Here is a 22,080-nt window from a genome sequence, read left to right on the forward strand (position 1 = left end):
GGTACCATTATGTGCATGTGATGGAGTGGTGCATACTCTCTCTCTCTCTCTCTCTCTCTCTCTCTCTCTCTCTCTCTCTCTCTCTCTCTCTCTCTCTCTCTCTCTCTCTCTCTCTCTCTCTCTCTCTCTCTCTCTCTCTCTCTCTCTCTCTCTCTCTCTCTCTCTCTCTCTGTAGGTTTTCCTTCTTGTTACTTTTTCTTCGTTTCCTTCTTTCTTTCTTATTTATATATTTTTGTTTTCCTTTATTTGTTTACTTCAAGGGCTTATGTATGTGGAGTGGGAGGAAGGGACCGTGGTGGGAATATTCACATATGCACTTGTATAGATAACATTATCATTACCTAACTTGTATAAGAAATATAATGATGAAGGATGTAATTATCAGAATATACCTAACAAAAATAAAACCGTGTGAAATAACATACTTGTGCTAATTAAAAAAATCTTTAGCTTGTATAATGCTTTCACGAAAATAAACAAACATGACAGTAGTACATAGGTACATAGCGTGATATAATGATATTTATACCACAAATCTAAGCTGTAAATGAGCATTTCAGAATGTAATGGAGCTACTCCTACCAGTGACATCCTCAACAATAATTATCATTGCTTTCCATTTGCTTTGGTAATAGTGCCTTAAAACGATCAGTCCTTTAGTTATTCACACATAGTTGTGTAAATTGTTATTCCAGGCTTATACAATCAGGGCGTGAAGTCAAGATCGGGGCACACACATTGCTACTAAGCTCAGAATTTTCCCGCAATTTCAGATTTTTTTATGCAAGAGGGAAACTAGCTAAGGGCAAAAAAAATATTATAAAAGGGGCCAATTAAAATGCTAGTTCCCTTAAAGATTGATGAGGAATTAGCCAAAATTCAGGTCTTGAAACCTCCCTCTTAAAAGAAGTCAAGTCGTAGGAAAATGGAAATACAGAAGCAGGCAGGGAGTTCCAGAGTTTACCAGAGAAAGCAGCCGTGGTACAGTGGAACCATGCGTGCTTTGGGGTCCGAGGGGTCTGCAAGCGCACGGGTTCGTATCCTGTCCACGTTCGAGTGTAGGTTGGGCTTCCTCACTCGGGGCAACAGTTTCCTAGCGGGTGGGTTTTGAGATAGGAGGTACCCCAAAAAGTATCCCCTTTAGCCCATAAATTCCCGTGAAAAGCCCACATGTATAAATAAAAAAAATTAAAAAGTATGAATGATTGAGAGAACTGGTTAACTTTTGTATTAGAGAGTTAGACAGAATAGGGGTGAGAGAAAGAAGAAAGCCTTGTGCAGCGAGGCCACACGAGGAGGGGAGGCATGTAGTTAGCAAGATCAGTAGGACAATTACCATGAAAATAATGATAAAAGATAGAAAGAGATGCAACATTTCATCGGTGAGAAAGAGGCTGAAGACAGTCAGAGGAGGGGAGTTGACGAGACGAAAAGCTTTTGATTCCATCCTATCTAATAAAACTGTGTGACTGGAACCTTCCCAAACATGCGAAGAGTGCTCCATACAAGAGCGGATAAGGCCCTTATACAGAGTAAGCAGTTGGAGGGGCGAGAAAAACTGACGGAGAAGCCTCAGAACGCCTAACTTCATAGAAGCTGTTTTAGCAAGAGATCAGATGTGAAGTTTCCAGTAAAGATTATGAGTAAAGAACAGACCGAGGATATTCAGTGTGGAAGATGGAGACAGTTGAGTGTCATTGAAGAAGAGGGATAGTTGTCTGGAAGGTTGTGTCGAGTTGATAGATGGAGGAATTGAGTTTTGAGGCATTGAAAACTACTAGATTTTCTCTGCCCCAATCGGAAATCTTAGAAAGATCGGAAGTCAGGCGTTCTGTGGCGTCCCTGCGTGATCTGTTGACTTCCTGAAGGGTTGGTCGTCTCTGAAAGGACGTGGAAAGATGTAGGTGGTATCATCAGCGTAGGAGTGGATAGGGCAAGAAGTTTGGTTAAGAAGGTCATTAATGAATAATAGAAAGAGAGTGGGTGACAGGACAGAACCCTGAGGAACACCACTATTAATAGATTTAGGAGAAGAACAGTGGCCGTCTACCACAGCAGCAATAGAACGGTCGGAAAGGAAACTTGAGATAAAGTTGCAGAGAGAAGGATAGAAGCCGTAGGAGGGCAGTTTTGAAATCAAAGCTTTATGCCAGACTCTATCAAAAGCTTTTGATATGTCTAACGCTACAGCAAAAGTTTCACCGAAATCTCTAAAAGAGGATGACCAAGACTCAGTAAGGAAAGCCAGAAGATCACCAGTAGAGCGACCTTGACGGAAGCCATACTGGCGATCAGAAGATTGTGAAGTGACAGATGTTTGAGAATCTTCCTATTCAGGATAGATTCAAAAACTTTAGACAAGCAAGAGATTAAAGCTATAGGACGGTAGTTTGAGGGTTAGAACGGTCACCCTTTTTAGGAACAGGCTGAATGTAGGCAAACTTCCAGCAGGAAGGAAAGGTAGAAGTCGATAGACAAAGTTGGAAGAGTTTGGCCAGGCAAGGTGCAAGCACGGAAGCACAGTTTTTGAGAACAATAGGAGGGACCCCATCAGGTCCATAAGCCTTCCGAGGGTTTAGGCCAGCAAGGGCATGGAAAACATCATTACGAAGAATTTTAATTGTAGACATGAAATAGTCAGAGGGAGGAGGAGAGGAGGACAAGCCCAGAATCATCCAAGGTGGAGTTGTGAGCAAAGGTTTGAGAGAAGAGTTCAGCTTTAGAGACAGAAGAGATGGCAGTGGTGCCATCAGGATGAAATAAAGGAGGAAAGATGAAGAAGTGAAGTTATTTGAGATGTTTTTGGCTAGATGCCAGAAGTCTCGAGGGAGTTTGAGTTTGAAAGATTTTGACATTTTCTATTTATGAAAGAGTGTTTGGCAAGTTGAAGAACAGACTTGGCATGATTCCGGGCAGAGATATAAAGTGCATGAGATTCAGGAGATGGAAGGCTCAAGTACCTTTTGTGGGCAACCTCTCTATCATGTATAGCACGAGAACAGGCTGAGTTAAACCAAGGTTTAGAAGGTTTAGGTTGAGAAAAGAATGAGGAATGTACGCCTCCATGCCAGATACTAACACCTCTGTTATGCGTTCAGCACAAAGAGATGGGTCTCTGACACGGAAGCAATAATCATTCCAGGAAAATCAGCATAATACCTCCTCAGGTCCCCCAACTGGCAGAGGCAAAACGCCAGAGGCACCTTCGCTCTTGGGATCCTGTGGAGGGATTGGAAAAATAGGACAAGATACAGAAATGAGATTGTGATCGGAGGAGCCCAACGGAGATGAAAGGGTGACAGCATAAGCAGAAGGATTAGAGGTGAGGAAGAGATCAAGAATGTTGGGCGTGTCTCCAAGACGGTCAGGAATACGAGTAGGGTGTTGCACCAGTTGCTCTAGGTCATGGAGGATAGCAAAGTTGAAGGCTAGTTCACCAGGATGGTCAGTGAAGGGAGATGAAAGCCAAAGCTGGTGGTGAACATTGAAATCTCCAAGAATGGAAATCTCAGCGAAAGGGTAGAGGGACAGAATGTGCTCCACTTTAGAAGTTAAGTAGTCGAAGAATTTACTATAGTCAGAAGAGTTAGGGAGAGATAAACAGCACAGATGAATTTAGTTTGAGAGTGACTGTTAAGTCGAAGCCAGATGGTGGAAAACTCGGAAGATTCAAGAGCGTGGGCACGAGACGTTAAGTCGTTGCGTACATAGACGCAACATCCAGCTTTGGAATGAAAATGAGAATAGAGAAAGTAGGAGGGAACAGAGAAGGGGCTACTGTCAGTTGCCTCAGACAGCTGTGTTTCGGTGAGGAAAAGAAGATGAGGTTTAGTAGAGGAGAGGTGGTGTTCTACAGATTGAAAATTAGATCTAAGACCGCGAATGTTGCAGAAGTTAATGTAGAAAAAGTTGAGGGAGGTGTCAAGGCATTTGTGGTCGCCCCTGAGAGAGGCGTCCGACCTGGGGACATTTTTGGTCCCCTCCCCAGAAGGGGACTCCGAGGCATGGTTTGGAGTACCCATTTTTCTTTTAAATTTTGATTTTCAAGTAAAGGGTGTATGTGTGGTAAGAGCATGTAGTTTTGTGTGAAGAAAAGTTGTCTTTAGAGGATAGGCTGTGACTGCCCCTTGAGTTGTGAGACAAAGGGAAACGTTCAGCGAGATCACAACTAGCTTCAATGGAAGGTTTACAGCACCCAATGAACTAGTGCTATTAGATCTCTCTGGAAGTAAGTTATTATTTCGGTAGCTGTCTACTACCTCCATTTATTAGTAGCGCAGGCAATTTTTATTATAGGGGTACCCATATTAGGGCCCATATCACCACCCAAGCGCATTTTTTATGTAACCACTTAGTATCATGGTGACATGTAGGTAACTTTAAACTACTCGATAAATGGCAAAGTTTCTAAGGCTATACGTGGTGGGATTCGAACCTACGCGTGGACGTCTACCTGATCTAATAACACTCTGTGAGTGTATCCCCTAAATATGCGAAAAGTACTCCATACAAGGATGGATAAGGCCCTTGTATAGAGTTAACAGTTGGAGGTGCAAGAAAAACTGTCAGAGACGCCTCAGAATACCTAACTTCATAGAAGCTGTTTTAGTAAGAGATGAGATGTGACGTTTTCAGTTAAGATTATGAGTAAAGGACAGACCGTAGATATTCAGTGTAGAAGAGGGAGACAGTTGAATGTCATTGAAGAAGAAGGGATAGGTGTTTGGAAGGTTGTGTTGAGTTGATAGATGGAGCAATTGAATTTTTGAGGCATTGAACACTACTAAGTTTTCTCTGTCCCAATCAGAAATCTTAGAAAGATCAGAAGTCATGCGTTGTGTGGCGTTCCTGCGTGATCTGTTGACTTGAAGATGATCACGTTGAGTTCATGATGATCACGTTACAAAATTAGATAGCAGACATAGAAGCAGACGGAGGCGTTGAGGTAAAGGGGAGACGTCAAGGAGTAGTGGAAATGAGTGTAGGTTAACCCACAATTGACCCGGAATCTGCCTAATGCCAAGTTGTAGGACAAGTAATGGACAGTGACTGCATGGCTGCTGGACACTGCCTCTTGTCTGACTGGTTCACTCGGGCGTTGGAGGAAGGCAGAGGTTTGTTTGCTTGGGAGTCAAACGAAACTATGCAGATTGGCAGTGCGATGGATAAGATAAAACATTTGAATGTCTGGTGGACTACACGAATTTTGTCTAGTAATTTTGTATGCAGTCTATCATTGCGCGCTACATTTGAGTCTCGCCAGGCAAAATTTAGTTGACTCTTAGGAGAAAAAGGTGTGTTTGTGTGTCATCAATTGTAAGTGTAACCAGAATACCTTGGTACATGTGCATGAATGAAACTCACAAGACAGAAAACTAGATGGCTTCCCAGATGAAGACCTGTATATTTACTGAGAAATACAGTAAGGGAAAGAGCAGACTGCAGCGTAACTATTGGTCTTTACGAGGCTGTGCGCCGTGACTGCATGAACTATTCCATTTGATCTGCACGCTGAGGAAGAGGAAGCAGGAAGGCAACGCAGAACCAGGGATTGAAATTTTAGTGAAGTGCTGCAGTTGTCGTGAAAGGAGACGAGAGAGAGAGAGAGAGAGAGAGAGAGAGAGAGAGAGAGAGAGAGAGAGAGAGAGAGAGAGAGAGTTAAGTACCTTCTATAAACTAGAATTATTCACAACTATTGCTTCAGTCCCTTGGATCTGTGTGAGGGAAGAAAAATGTGAATTAGGGATTATTTTCAAGGGATAATCTCCAGCCAAAATAAGTTACAAGAACAATCCATTACTGGCGCAATTGTTAGTCTACGTGATCAACTCTTTTGCACCAAACGTGGCTGAGAATTGGCTCTTATGTACGAGTATAACACCATAATGTGGGACGAGGAGAGAGACGGAGCAAACGGAATGAACAATGACAATAAGAAGCATATTTGCAGTGTTGACTTTATTCAATCTAACTCACAACCAAGATCTCATAAAGTGATGGACATATCAAGCCAAATGGTCCAGGCGTTGGTGTCAAGGGAGAGAGAGTTGGCTATACAAATATATCAAGGGAACCATGGTAGGTATTCAAGTTATTCGACAACGATGTCCACTTTTCCGTGATCAGTGCGGCCAGCAAGCGTGCCCAGGGCGTCTAGCTGAGCCTGGCGGGTGTCAGAGCACTCTCCGGAACCAGTGTAGTGCCAACTCCAGCCGCCCTGTAGTTACAAGCTTCATTTAGAAATATGACTCTTGTTCCAAATACTCATCATGAATATATAGTCTTATGTATATGATTTTATTCATTCACTCGCTACTATTCTTCACCTTCCCTTCAATAATTCTTTCCAAACAGGTGGCAGGTCAGTACTCACGCTGTAGCCGTGCTCGTAGGCGTACTTGAAGAGTGCCGGCAGCGAATCACCGCTCTGGGCACAGACCGAGGCATACTCACCAATCACGTTAGGCTTGTCTAGACCGTAGTCCGCTGCGTCCACCTACGGGAGGAGGAAAACTTGAGGATGTGGCAGGAAGAAAGAAGAGGAGGAGAAGGAGGAGAAGATAAAGAAGAGGAGAAGAAGAAGGAGGACGGGGTGGTAGTGGTAATGGTGACGGCGGTGATGAAGTTCGAGGAAGAGAAAGAAAAAAACATGTGGGATGATAAATATATATGGAAATATCGCCAACATTCAGAGAGAGAGAGAGAGAGAGAGAGACAGAAAGAGAGAACACACACACACACACACACACACACACACACACACACAACACCTGGCCAACCCACCGTGAAGGGGGCGTTGGGGCTCCAGGTGCTGCCCCAGGCGTAGCTGTGCATTTGATAGAAGTCGAGACCCGCGTTACTCCCACCGGCGGCATTGTTGAGACATTCGTCGCTGTAGTGATTGTGAGTGTTCCCAAAGGCGTCACTCTGCGCGAACTGGCCTGCGGGAGTCCACATCAGAGAGAGAGAGAGAGAAGTGGCGAGGTGGGCGGAAGTGATGTACTTTTAAACTAAGCATTATTGAATATCCCTATAAATTGACGGACTAAGTGACAGGGAACAGCTGGGCGAGGATCGTTGTATAATTTTATCTATCTATAGCGGCAGCAAGACAGAGTGTAATGTATTCCAGCGGTGATAGATGATCCGCAGGTACTGAATTCAAAGGCACGTTTAGATCCCTGCTCGAGTGACGTGTGCTGTGCGTCCCGCTTTGTGTTCTTGGGTATGAGATGACCAGTCTGTTTCTCCTTTTATTTTTGTATTTTTGTATGAGAGAGAGAGAGAGAGAGAGTCTTTTTCTTACAGTAATGATGATTCTTGATTACTCTTATGATGAATAAATGATTGCTAGGTCATTTTTCTTGCGTGACTCATGCAGTGCGAGTGAAAGGCGCCGAGCTGAGTGGTTTATGGTGATATGGTGAAGCAAATATACTTTTGGTTCGAAACTTCTTTGCAACCACCTCACTAGTGGAAGCTCGAAAACTTACAGAGGCAAAGTCGTGTGTGTGTGTGTGTGTGTGTGTGTGTGTGTGTGTGTGTGTGTGTGTGTGTGTGTACTTACCCCAGGAGCCAAGTGTGATAAGTGTTTCGGGGTCGATGGCGCGCACAGCCTCATTCTGGCGGCCGATGAAACGAAGATACCTGAAAGAACAGGATGAGGAATGATATTAACCTATGTTCCCCTTCTCTCTCTCTCTCTCTCTCTCTCTCTCTCTCTCTCTCTCTCTCTCTCTCTCTCTCTCTCTCTCTCTCTCTCTCTCTCTCTCTCTCTCTCTCTCTCTCTCTCTCTCTCTCTCTCTCTCTCTCTCTCTCTCTCTCTCTCTCTCTCTCTCTCTCTCTCTCTCTCTCTCTCTCTCTCTCTCTCTCTCTCTCTCTCTCTCTCTCTCTCGTCATCCGCACATCCAAGGAAGCCATATCGTTCATCTGGAAAGGAGGCAGGTTACTAATTACACTGTGCTCATTAGCCTTGACAAGAAACTGTGCAATAGTCACTAAGCAGCGTCTTAGAAATTATGGATCCGGTTCGCCTGGAGTTTACAGCCTCTGCTCTACACATCGCAGCCTCAGAGGAGGAGATTAATCACAGAAGACAAAGGCGGCGGGGAACAATGAACAGGGTGAGGAGGACTCGTTACCGCATTGTATAAACCAGAAGCGATGTTTTAACTATATAATTTACTATTGTTTAGAAGAAAAATATATTCCATTTTGAGATGGAATAAGTAATATTAATTAAAATCACAGTGTACACACGAATTTTTAAATACTTTATCGTTTTTAATCCAGCTAGTACTGGGACGCATTTTTATCTAGAGTTTTGGGTACTATTAGATTATTTGATTACGTTAGGAAGGGTCTATGGAGGTCAGAAGATTAATTGCCAGTCTTCATTAGTTTAATCTCTCACACAAGTTTCTGAAGCTTTTTAAAATCACAAAATAGTAACCAGAATATGTATGAAAACGCGTCATGGTATTGAACGTTTCAAGTAAAGAGCATATTTCTGTACACGTGACTGCCTGAAATTTGGATGACGTTGTGCTGGTGTCGTATTATGTTTCGCGAAATTTTACAAAACACCTAAGCAAATCTTTTCCAACGATTGACAAAGAAAAGGAGCCGCATATAAAAACTCTATTTTTTCATATGGGTCATATGGTCACTTCCCTTCACTAAAATACTAAAACGCGTCGCATTCTTCATCCCTCTCCTTAAATACCAGTAGTTGACACGGACTCCCCACGGAAAGTTGATAAACAGACCTCTTGTGAACCTTTCCCAAAACGGTCTCCTTACTTCTGTGATAAGAGCCAGTAATGATTACGTTAGACGCTAATTGCTCTTATTTTCCTTCTTCCATAACTCCCCACGATGCTTCTTTAGAAATCGTTTCCGCCGTCGAAACCCCGCAAAGAAGAAAATCTAGAGGTGAAAAGGAAGCTCTCTATGAACTAAGAAAATTCCAGGATAACTCTTGAAGCCACGGGAAAGGAAAGCCGTGCGGCTTGCTTTCAGGTGTACATTAGAATTCCCCTTAGTTCTTGTTTGGTCTTCAGTTACCCATTCGAAGAATCATGAATTTGTGTTTGCTGCTTTTCATGGATGAGTTGGGAGGTCTTGAGGTAATGCGGAAGTTGGACTGCCTCAGTAATTTCATAATTTAGTGTCTTTGAATAAAAAGTAGGAGGACGAGTATTAGAAAAATATATGAAATGGGTGATGTATGAAAATAGGTAGGTATATTTCATGCAGAGACTGCGACGTATAGGCTTGATGTCCTTATGTTCTTTTGTAAAGAAATGATGACGACCCTCACCTCTCCATAGGGATGTTCCTGCCTGTCCAGCCGGCACCGTTCTGGCCGATGAGAGTGGTGTCGTAGCAGTGTTCCTGGCTGCTCTCCACCTGGCAGGTGTAGCCATTATAAGGGATATATTGGGTTATAGGTAGCGTGCGAATGTGCTGAAGAGATGAAAGAAAGGAGGGGGGCGGTGGAGGGAGACAGAGGTGAAATGGAAAGGCGGAGGAGGAAAGGAGAGGAAGGATGTGACGGAAGGTTCGCATGAGGGGATAAAGGAAATGGTGGGTGGTCTTAGAGTCGGTGTAGTATGCCTGGAGGAGGACATCAAGAGAGAGAAGAGGGCTGCAGTGGTGTTGACAGGCGGGAGGGCAGAGGGGAGCGGTGGCCCCAGGTGTGTCTTGTGTTGTCACAGACATCCATACTCACATAAGCATGAGACAGTTTTTGCTGTGTTTGTATTCTATTTTGAATAGCTCATTTTGGTAGACGTAGTTGTTACATGATGAATGTAAGCGTTCATCTTCATTCAGACTCTGAAACTCTCTATATGATTGTTCTTCCTTTCTTACGACATCAACAGTTTCAACAGAGATGTAAGACAAATCCAGAACTAATCCTGCTATTTTATTTGAACTTTCGATGATTAATCATTTGGAAACTGGAGTTAGAACTTTTTACTATCTTTGTTGTCCTGAGCCATCCATTGAGACACTCCCACAGAAACAGGTTACAGTACTATCTTGAAAAGGTTTGTTTTCAGCTTTCACTCGAGAAAGTTATTATCATGAAAACAATTATTTGAGCCTCGATCCTTCTGTCCACTCACCCTCACGGAACCCTCGGGTTCATTCACTGCTTCCACAGCCCCCAGGGCAGGGTGACCCTTGATCTTGTGCATGAGACTCTGTAAAGCAGAGACACACAGGTGAAGCACTAAGGGCAGGTTGCATCCCTACCTGCTGAGCCACGACTCAGCTATGGCACATGGCGGGCGCAGATGATTACTCTAAAGGATAAAACTACAATCATCCTGCCGTGTGTTGTGGTGGTGAATCTGCAACACTGAATAATGTGATGCGAAGGTTACATCCTCTGGCAGAAGAAACACTCTGAACACATTCACCGGTATAGAGAACGGCATTAAATATCTTTAGTATCAACAAAACCCAAAATTGGAAAAGGGTACATTTCATCCACTACTCAGATAAGAGCAGTCATAGAGTAAAGCAAGAAGACAAAAAAAGCGTTGCACCAAGACTCACGTTAAGACAGTTATCGATGTAGGAGTCAAGCTTAGAGTCTTCCCAGACCAGGTTAATGGCTGGCTGGTTGGTGAAGTAGGCTCCATTCCACAACACCAACACCACTAGAATGTTGTTGTCCCTTGCTACGTTCAGGAACCTGAGCACATCATCTTCAAACTGCCCAGTTCTGTCACAGGCGACAACGTACCCGTCACTGTTGAATTCTGGTGTACTGTAGCCCTCCACGTGCACCCAAACACCTTAGTGAGAGAGAGAGAGAGAGAGAGAGAGAGAGAGAGAGAGAGAGAGAGAGAGAGAGAGAGAGAGAATGCTAGTTGCAAAAAAAAGAAAAGAAAAAGAAAATGCAATCCTCGACACTGATACACTCGTCATTTCACTCACGGACAGAGTTTCCACCGGCGGCCCCAATTTCCCTCAGCCATTGCTCCAGGGTGTCCGAGTATCCGCCATTGCCAAAGTCGTAGCCATAATTGTACCACGCGTAGTTTACTCCGTTGAGGAAAACCTTTTCGCCATTGTAAACCAGATTCGTGCCAGACACCTGCAAGGTTGAGTGCAGGAAGGAGGTTAACAGCTGAGAGAACCTTGCCCCGCGTCCGCCGCATTGCTCACCTTCCTGACCAGTTACCGCACCTTTGTATGAATTGTGCGGACAAACAAACACAAGGAATTCTGTTTGCTGAGTGTCAGCGGGATGGCCTTGCGCTGGCAAGCCACCTGACACCAAGGAGCAGCGGGTGTGCCAGTGTGTGAGGATCAAGGAATCCGGTTCATCACGGAAAAACTCAAGAGAACCAGTGACTGATTGGTAGAGGCAACTGTGGCCAACCTATACATATACGCCTGCATATATATATATATATATATATATATATATATATATATATATATATATATATATATATATATATATATATATATATATATATATATATATATATATATATATATATATATATATATATATATATATATATATATATATATATATATATATATATATATATATATATATATATATATATATATATATATATATATATATATATATATATATATATATATATATATATATATATATATATATATATATATATATATATATATATATATATATATATATATATATATATATATATATATATATATATATATATATATATATATATATATATATATATATATATATATATATATATATATATATATATATATATATATATATATATATATATATATATATATATATATATATATATATATATATATATATATATATATATATATATATATATATATATATATATATATATATATATATATATATATATATATATATATATATATATATATATATATATATATATATATATATATATATATATATATATATATATATATATATATATATATATATATATATATATATATATATATATATATATATATATATATATATATATATATATATATATATATATATATATATATATATATATATATATATATATATATATATATATATATATATATATATATATATATATATATATATATATATATATATATATATATATATATATATATATATATATATATATATATATATATATATATATATATATATATATATATATATATATATATATATATATATATATATATATATATATATATATATATATATATATATATATATATATATATATATATATATATATATATATATATATATATATATATATATATATATATATATATATATATATATATATATATATATATATATATATATATATATATATATATATATATATATATATATATATATATATATATATATATATATATATATATATATATATATATATATATATATATATATATATATATATATATATATATATATATATATATATATATATATATATATATATATATATATATATATATATATATATATATATATATATATATATATATATATATATATATATATATATATATATATATATATATATATATATATATATATATATATATATATATATATATATATATATATATATATATATATATATATATATATATATATATATATATATATATATATATATATATATATATATATATATATATATATATATATATATATATATATATATATATATATATATATATATATATATATATATATATATATATATATATATATATATATATATATATATATATATATATATATATATATATATATATCTCTCTCTCTCTCTCTCTCTCTCTCTCTCTCTCTCTCTCTCTCTCTCTCTCTCATATAATTCAGTTTCGTACTTTACTTGGATACTAAAATGTCTGCTTCAGAAAGTTAACCTTGACACACCTCGCTACACGCCGAAGAGCAACTCACTCATTATTTAGCCTTCCCCTCACCATACCACACACTTCACAGATACATTGCAAAGATGATGATGATGATAAGAACATAAGAACATAAGAAAAGAGGCAATCTGCTAGAGGCTTTCAGGTCTACACGTGGCAGTCCCTGTATGAGAAAAGCTACCTAATTCTATCTATCATTCCGCTCCATAAACTTAGCTAATCTTTTAAATCTCCCTAGTGATTCAGCACTAACAACATGACCACTGGGTCCGTTCCTCTCATCAACCACTCTGTTTGAAAACAAGTTTCTTCCCATTTCTCTCCTAAATCTGTATTTTTTCAAGATTAAATCCATTATTTTTGGTTATGTCTCCGCTATTGATCTTAAGAACTTCGCTCATGTCCCTTTTGTTGTAGCCCCTATACCACTTAGGGAGGCGGTGGCGTAGTGGATAAGGTGGTGGGCGTGAGATCGAACAGATGTCCAAGCGTTGGTTCGAATCCCACCACATACTTTGAAGCTATGCTATTTGTCGAGTGGTTTAAAGTTACCTACATGTCACCATGATACCCAGGTTCTAGGCTGTTACAACAAAGATGCACTTGGGTGGTGATGTGGGCCCTAATATGGGTACCACTATAAGTAAAATTGCCTGCGCCATTAAAAGGCGGAAGCTTAACAGCGCTTCCCACATATACTCTCCAAGTATGCCTACAGGCGCTATAGGCCATAACGTAAAAAAGAAAAAAAAATAGAAACTTCTATCAGGTCCCTTCTTGAACTACGTTTTTTTTTCTTTCCAATCTCGCTTCATAGGGGATGTCCCTCATATCCTGTATCTTTTCAGACATCCTCCTTTGCACCTACTCCTATATCTTTGCTAAAATGTGGGAACCACATAGTCAAGATGTGATGTGACCAGCGCCAAGTATAATTTTAATATTACTTTGGGACTTCAGCTTATAACACTCCTAAAAATGAATCCTAGTATCATATTTGCCCTATTTCTAGCCTCTGTGCATTGCTTTCTATGACCAAGATCAGAGCTAACTATGACTCCTAAATTTTTTTCATACTTTGAACTTCCTAGTGCTTCGTTATTTATCGTTTACCTATTGTGTGGGTTACCTCTACCTACGCTAAGTACTCTGCACTTGTTAGTATTGAACTGCATCTGCCATTTGCTTGTTCACTCGTCCATTTTATCTAAATCTGCCTGCGAGGCAATGGCATCCGAATCTTTCCTAGTTAATCTAGCTATCTTCGTGTCATCTGTAAATTTACTTATATCACTACTAATTCCACTATCCAAGGCATTATTGTATATTAAAAATAACAATGGCTCCAAAGCTGAACACTGTGGCACCTCTCTAATTACTTCACCCAACTCGCAATTAGATCCGTTAATAACTACCCTCTGTCACCTATCGCCTAACAGCGTTTTAATCCAGCCTAATATTTTTCCCTCTATCTCGTACGCCCTAATCTTTCTCAATGGTTTCTGGTGTGGTACCTTGTCAAAGGCTTTACTGAAATCTAAGTATATGATATCGTAATTATCACCTTTATCTGCCGCCTCATAACGATGATAATAATAACTATAATAATAATAATAATAATAATAATAATAATAATAATAATAATAATATAATGATTTCCGAGTTTTTATTTCTTTTTTTTGTGTGTGCGCGTGCGTCGCGAGCGTGTGCATGTGCGTGTTTGTTTGTTTGTTTGTGTGTAATTCACTGTTTGATCTGCTGCAGTCTCTGACGAGACAGCCAGACGTTACCCTACGTGTGTGTGTGTGTGTGTGTGTGTGTGTGTGTGTGTGTGTGTGTGTGTGTGTGTGTGTGTGTGTGTGTGTGTGTGTGTGTGTGTGTGTGTGTGTGTGTGTGTGTGTGTGTGTCCTCACCTTGAGTCTAGCTGCGGTGATAGATCCCACAAGGGCAAGGCACAGAAGCAGCAGAAGTTTGATGTTGACGTTAGGCTCCATGGCACATGATTGCAGTTTAGCTGTTGTGTACAGTATATATATATACAATTTCCGAGCTACTTTACCCTTCTCCTCCCCCTTCCTAGCAACAGTGGTTGTTTATCTTATCTTAGTGCACGAGGGAATAGTGTAATTGTTGCCATAATGGTGCAAATAAGAATTTCCTTAGCACCGTCTTATCAGTGTCATGTGGCCGCTACATGCATGATGGTAAATATTTCGTTGACATCTGCACTGCTGGCACAATAAAGCTCCAAGTTTACCCAATGAGCAGGAGTGAATCGAAAGCATGAAGAAGCAAATAAAGGCAAAGTCTAGTGGAAGGAGATTTAATCATATTGTGTGCAGGACTGAAACGTGCAGGCTAAAAAAGAAAAAAAATGAAATAAAATAAAATAAGATAAAGAGAATAAATCTCACCTAACAGATAGGACTTCACATAGTTTGAATAATCAAAATTAGGTGGTTCTTACACAAATACTGGATAATTATTTAGAGTGTATCAGTAGAAGCACGAGACAGTAGTGAACCTTAAACTAAGAATGACAAAGCGAGTATTGGAAGACGGTGACTGAGTTGCCAATGTAAGAAGTTTACAACGCTTTCTGTATTTACGAATCCTCGAATAATTCCGATCTCTCCTCTGTCTTGGTAATACTTTCTACTTGTTGGCTATACAGTTGCCCATGATAGGGATGCAGCAATGGCCTCTCTCTCTCTCTCTCTCTCTCTCTCTCTCTCTCTCTCTCTCTCTCTCTCTCTCTCTCATGTATCTTATAATTACGAGTATTTTCATTGTATTGTCTTCGTGTTGTTCACCAGCTTTGATGTTTATGTTCCCTACTTCCTTCCATTCAGGATAAATGCCGGAAAGATTGTGTGCGCAGCTACATCTCGCCATGCGGAAAAGATAATCCGATAGGAAGTGTGTAGAAAGATTATAAAGAAAGAAGGGATTAACGAAGATAATGAGGAGGGGAAAGCGTAGGAAATATGTTAGTTTAATGCCATGGCAATGAGGAAACACTTCATTGTACTATAACAATGAATGAAGATGAAAACACAATGAAGAAGAAAAAGGAAGTTACGGAAGATATGTTAAAACTGACGCTCATTTTAATACCCTTCATAGATTACTGACTTGAAATCCTTGAGAATGAAGAGATGATTGTATACAAGATGAAAGATGAGGAGTTTCAATAAATAAATGAGAAAATCTTTACTCTACTGGACAAACATAGATTGGTGGTCGACAAAGATGTGTGAAGATTATTGTCCTTTACTTATATTTGAGATGTTGATGAGGAGGAAAAGGAAAAATTATTCATTCATTCCTCCTCCTCCTCCTCCTCCTCCCCCTCCTCCTCCTCCTCCTCCTCTTCCTCCTCCTCCTCCTCCTCCACCTCCTTTTCCCTCTCAAAGCTCCCTCCCAGAACACGGATGACCCACCCAGTTACATTGCTCTCAGGGAAGGCACACACGGAACAGCTTTTAAGAAGACGACACTGAAGAGAAATAATCTAGTATTAACGACAGATTTCAGTTCCCAGGGCGTACTTTTCGTTAGACTCGGATGGGGAAGTAACAAGAAGAAATGGGCGTAGGTTAATGGCTTCAGCATTGGGTTAGGGGCGAGAGCGGGACACTAAACAAATACATCATGGAAAAAATCAAAGATGGAGGGTTTAAACGTGGTCTTTTGTACTGAGTTTGGGATTTGATATTGTCTGGAAACGATTGACAGTATATAAAGTATTAATGGCCCCCTTGAAAATTGACTATGAATTATTCTCCGAAAGGGAAAGAGTGGCAGAAGGGGAAAGATAGAAAAATGAAGCGTGTGTATGTAAAGAAAGCATGTATGAATAGTTACAAGGGGAAGGAGCAAACTTTGATGTTACTAGGGAGTATTTTTGTGGCTGTTATTGAGAAGGAGATGAAACTGTTGTGAATTTACATGAAAACTGCGGCATCTTTATGAAAATCTACAATGTAGGGATTAGTGGATGCGATGTATTAGAGAGAGAGAGAGAGAGAGAGAGAGAGAGAGAGAGAGAGAGAGAGAGAGAGAGAGAGAGAGAGAGAGAGAGAGAGAGAAATGGAATAAGATAAAATAGAAATAAACTAACGGAAAACTCTAGATGTATTTTTTCTCTTTCGTTTTGGCGAAAAAATCAAACACCTCGATTAATCTCACCGTTTCTGTATCGGTCCTCACAATTGTTTATGGAATATCTTTGAATATATGAAAGGAAATCTATCTTTTGAATATTTAAACCGTGCATTCCTCCCCCTGTGTTATGTGGATCCAATTAAGTGGAGTGTTTGGGCCACGCCTCAAAAAAACTTTTCGCTCTCGACTCCATCGCCAAGCTGTCACTCAATGTCCGCGTGCTGAGAGACCTTTCATGGGTGACACGAACGTGCAGGCAAGGCATTGTGGACAGTGCGGGGAATGCTGTCCTCTCCCCTGCCCGCCTGCCCGCCTCATCTCAAGCCGCATTTCAATTTCTTTCTCAGTCTTTCTTTTGTTTCTCTCTCTCTCTCTCTCTCTCTCTCTCTCTCTCTCTCTCTCTCTCTCTCTCTCTCTCCAGTCTACACAGTCAACCAACACCACACACACACACAAAAATAATAAATTAATAAGTAAATAAGTAAATAAATATAGTCTGAACAATAAATGTAATCTATTCTATTCTATTCACACACACACACACACACACACACACACACACACACACACACACACACACACACACACACACACACACACACACACACACACACACGAGGAATGCATCCCTGGTCAAGCTCTCCACACGAACCCTCCTCTTACATAGTTTTTACCTCAGAGTCCCAGAGCAAGATTCAAGGATTTCCATTCTTTAATCCTCAAGGCGGGGCTCACGCACACACTGAGCCCCTGCAAGCCTTCCCCGCGCTATTTTATCCTCCTCTGACGTTGGTCTTAGGAGCAGGGAGGGAGTCGTCTGCTCCTTGGATTGCTCTCTTAACGGGAAACACATCCTTTCATAATCACTGCAATGAACTCGTCAGTATGTGCTGCCCCTGTGTTTGGTTCCTACCCCTTGGTGTTTGAGCTTTTGAAGGACACGTTCTTGTTTTACTTAGAACACGGTACTGATGCACTGGCTTTCACGTAATGTAGAAATTTTACAGAAAGTTTACGTTTGTAATTATTGAAATAGTAGTAGTAGTAGTAGCACTAGTAGTAGTGGTAGTAGTAGCAGTGGTAGTGATAGTAGCAGTAGTAGTAGTGGTAGTAGTTGTAGTAGTAGTAGTAATATTCCTAGAAGTAGTAGTAGTAGTAGTAGTAGTAGTGGTAGTAGTAGTAGCAATCATAGTGGTAGTAATAGTAGTAGTCATAGTACTAGTAATAGTAGTAGTAATAGTAGTAATAGTAGTAGTAGTAGTAGTAGTAGTAGTAGAAGTTGTAGTAGTAGTAATAGTTGTAGTAGTAATAGTAGTAATAGTAATAGTAATCGTGGTAGTAGTAGCAGTAGTCTTAGTAGTAGTAGTAGTAGTAGTAGTAGTAGTAGTAGTAGTAGTAGTAGTAGTAATACTAGTAGTAGCAGCAATAGTAGTAGTTCACGTATTACACATCAAAAAGAGCAAAAGTGAGCTGGGAGATGGAGTAGGAAATTCTACTGAATGACTCTAACTTTAACGATGAAACCATATACATACACGTGAGCCTGGCTGCTGCATTCACACCTCCGGTGAAGGTATTGGTTAATCTTTTGCTGAGTGGGGATATAAGAAATAGCAATCTCTGAATGTGTGGAAGCCAAAATAATGAGTAACGACGAGATTGGAAGAATTAACGAGCCACCTGTGAGATTTACCGCTGAAATTTTTAAAGAGAAAAAGCGAATATACCAAAAACTGAAGTGTTGGTGGCCATTACTGAGAGAGAGAGAGAGAGAGAGAGAGAGAGAGAGAGAGAGAGAGAGATTCACAGGTAAGTGGTAAGCCTGCAGGAGGAGAGGGTTGGTTAGAATGAAATCGAATAGTTTGAACTGATAAAGATTTCAGTATAGAGAGAAGAGTGAAAAGAATATGCCAAGCTGAAATGGAGCGTGTCAAACTGAAAGGAATTGGGTCACAAAAATGTAGAGGAGAGAGAGAGAGAGAGAGAGAGAGAGAGAGAGAGAGAGAGAGAGGGAGAGGGAGAGGACGTTAGTATGGGCTGAATTGCAGAGACCTGGGACCTAGGAGTGCATTCTCAAACGCATCGACTTTCTACGTATCTTGTATCTATACATTTAACCCCTTCAGCACATGAACGCATTTTTACCATGAGTTTTGAGTATTATTAGTCTATTTTATTTGCATTAGGAAGAGTCTATGGAGATCAGAAGATGATTGGCCAGAGTCTTCACTATTTAAATCTCCACATATGTCTCTATAGCTGTATAAAATCACCAAATAGTCAGCAGAATAAATAAATAAACGTGTCATGGTACTGAAGGGGTTAACGAGCCCAAATGAAAATACAAGATTATTTTCAGATGTGTCCATGTTTCCATTGATTTTGTTTCACTAATGGTAAAATCAACACCCATGAAAACCCAATCAGTCATCTCGTGGGGTAGTAGTAGTAGTAGTAGTAGTAGTAGTAGTAGTAGTAGTAGTAGTAGTAGTAGTAGTAGTAGTAGTAGTAGTAGTAGTAGTAGTAGTAGTAGTAGTAGTAGTAGTAGTAGTAGTAGTAGTAGTAGTAGTAGTAGTAGTAGTAGTAGCGATAGTAGTAGTAGTAGTATAGCAGCAGTAGTAGTAGTAGTAGTCGTTGTAGTAGTAAAAGTAGTAGTAGTAGTAGTTGTTGTTGTTGTTGTTGTTGTTGTTGTAGTAGTAGTAGTAATAGTATCTTGTTGTAGTATCTTGTTGTATTATCTTGTAGTAGTATCTTGTAATAGTAATATCGTGTAGTTGTTGTAGTAGTAGTAACTTTAACCTGTCGACAATACAATGCTAGCGATACCTAACATCCCCCAATAGTGTCATGATCTGAGCAGCAGTCCTCCTTGCACAACTCTTCTAACCTGAGTGAGCTTTGCCTCGACCAGCGTCGATGAGTCAGACTCTCATCTCTTGCTGGTTATCTCAGAATGTTGTTGGGGACGGCCAACTTCTCTCCTCGATCAGCTTTCTCGAGTGCTTCAAGACTCACTTTAACTTTTCAACCGCTCTTAATCATTCGCCGATATTCGCTGCACCAACGACTTTTATTTTATTTTCCTTTTCCTTCATCGTGTTTCAAGCTCCTTACATGAACATCATATGGCAGAAAGATGTAGTAATACAGTGATTTGGTAAGCTTTCCAACGCTTTTCATTACAGTTACAGTTCTCGTAAGCTTTCCATCCAGTTGCCCAGTTTTCCTCTCAAATGATCATGATTTTTTTCTTTAGATTCTAAGGGTTTGTGGTGGAAATTATCCTTGCCGTGCACGATCCACTCAGAACTATGAACACAAAGTTTCATATTTGCCTTTTTTTTTTCTTTATGTTCCTGCCTCTCATGTCTTTTTTTCCTTGTATCCTCTACTACTGTTTTCACTTTTCTTTACAGTGTTTGTGTGTGTGTGTGTGTGTGTGTGTGTGTGTGTGTGTGTGTGTGTGTGTGTGTGTGTGTGTGTGTGTGGGTGTGGATATGTGTTGGTGTGTCTGTACTACAACGTAACGCTTTCCTTAACAAGTGTTGCATGTATCTCAGGTGAGGAGTTATAAATTTCTCACTCCTTCCGAGATACAGAAATTGACCAGAAGTACCCACCGGTGGATAAAGCGCCGAGTGTCATGCATGGTGTCAGACGGTGAGCTACGTGTATTGAATATCTGTTTAGGGAGTGACAACTACCAGGAGTTATTTCATCTCTCTCTCTCTCTCTCTCTCTCTCTCTCTCTCTCTCTCTCTCTCTCTCTCTCTCTCTCTCTCTCTCTCTTCCCAGTCTGAATAACTCTGCTCGAACCATTGATTCAAACCACATATTTCAGTGCCGTGCTTTCATTCAAGGCATAACAACCCAACATGAACAGAATCTACCTTGCAGCATTTAGCAAGAGTCGCTTTTCATGAACTATGCAGGCGACACACACCAATTCAGCTGAAGGGAGAAACTGGCGATTTGATTTTAAGCCTTTGAGAAAATTTTTCAGTGAAAGGAATAAATAATAGGAGTGTAAGGTATATATATCATCGTTGTTTTGGTTAAGTAAAATTATTTTTCTTTTGGGTCAAGCTGTTTATGTTTGAGAAGCGTCAGAATATTAAGAAACTAGTTGTTCTAAATGTATGGTACCGCTGAACACTCAGGCCTGAAAAGATCCAGTGATTTTGCTCCCCCGTGCAGAGCTTTCAGTAACCACATGAATAATGCTAAGTGAATATAAGAGGCTGTTTATATTTGAGAAGCGTCAGAATATTAAGAAACTAGTTGTTCTAAATGTATGGTACCGCTGAACACTCAGGCCTGAAAAGATCCAGTGATTTTGCTCCCCCGTGCAGAGCTTTCAGTAACCACATGAATAATGCTAAGTGAATATAAGAGGCAGTAACATTGCCGCTGGACATTCTGCGCCGAATTGAATTTACAGGTCTTCTGAATGCAGAATTGAGTAAGGTTGCTCTAATTTACTGTTCCTTAAATGACAGGAAGAAAGTCAGCTTTAACGACACCAAATTTCATAGTACTTCCCTACCTACAGGCTACTCAGCGGTTCACAATATCTTGAATCAGATGGAAACAAGCTGGACATCTAGCAAACTCATGGCGGCGTTGTAGAAGTACCCAAAATTCAATGACCGTGGCAGCTACCAAGGTGTGTGAGATCTTACACAGTGGTTTTAAGGCTTTAACTCACATTGAAAAATACGAATAAATGAAGTAAGGTTTGTAGCCATGCAAACGTAGCCTTATCGCCAACCTTCACACTGCAGTCTCTTGATCTGCACAGTGACGCGGGTCAAAGCAGCACCACGCAAGAATCAACAAAGCTAGACTCAGTAACCCCAGGCACTCACTCCTTCACTCAAGAACCAGCCGGGACAGTTGAGACCGCTTGTGTGCCCTTTCAGTGCTCCCCTCTCCACCTCATGCTGGACTCGTAAATTCAAT

The 22,080-nt window shown here is 39.7% G+C and overlaps 1 protein-coding gene across 1 annotated transcript; it reads right to left on the minus strand.

Moving 5' to 3' along the window:
* Positions 1-5,949: 5,949 nt before the first annotated feature.
* Positions 5,950-14,954, minus strand: LOC123518379 (mannan endo-1,4-beta-mannosidase-like). The gene is made up of 9 exons (XM_045279182.1): positions 14,865-14,954; positions 10,954-11,113; positions 10,570-10,811; positions 10,134-10,211; positions 9,323-9,411; positions 7,568-7,647; positions 6,784-6,941; positions 6,374-6,496; positions 5,950-6,217 (listed from the first exon to the last, which is right to left on the minus strand). Exons 1-9 carry the CDS (start codon positions 14,943-14,945, stop codon positions 6,092-6,094), a joined length of 1,137 nt encoding a protein of 378 aa, XP_045135117.1. The 5' UTR covers positions 14,946-14,954; the 3' UTR covers positions 5,950-6,091.
* Positions 14,955-22,080: the final 7,126 nt, after the last annotated feature.

This window comes from Portunus trituberculatus, chromosome 43 (assembly GCF_017591435.1).
Source record: "Portunus trituberculatus isolate SZX2019 chromosome 43, ASM1759143v1, whole genome shotgun sequence".
Classification (NCBI taxonomy): domain Eukaryota; kingdom Metazoa; phylum Arthropoda; class Malacostraca; order Decapoda; family Portunidae; genus Portunus; species Portunus trituberculatus.

Bases quoted from the DNA above. Each gene is read 5' to 3' on its own strand.
- LOC123518379 (XM_045279182.1), bottom strand. From the start codon at position 14,945: ATGGAGCCTAACGTCAACATCAAACTTCTGCTGCTTCTGTGCCTTGCC. The intron at 10,212-10,569 runs GTGAGTCTTGGT...TCTGCTTTACAG, and splicing joins ACATCGATAACTGTCTTAAC to AGTCTCATGCACAAGATCAA. The intron at 6,218-6,373 runs GTGAGTACTGAC...TTGTAACTACAG, and splicing joins CCTACGAGCACGGCTACAGC to GGCGGCTGGAGTTGGCACTA.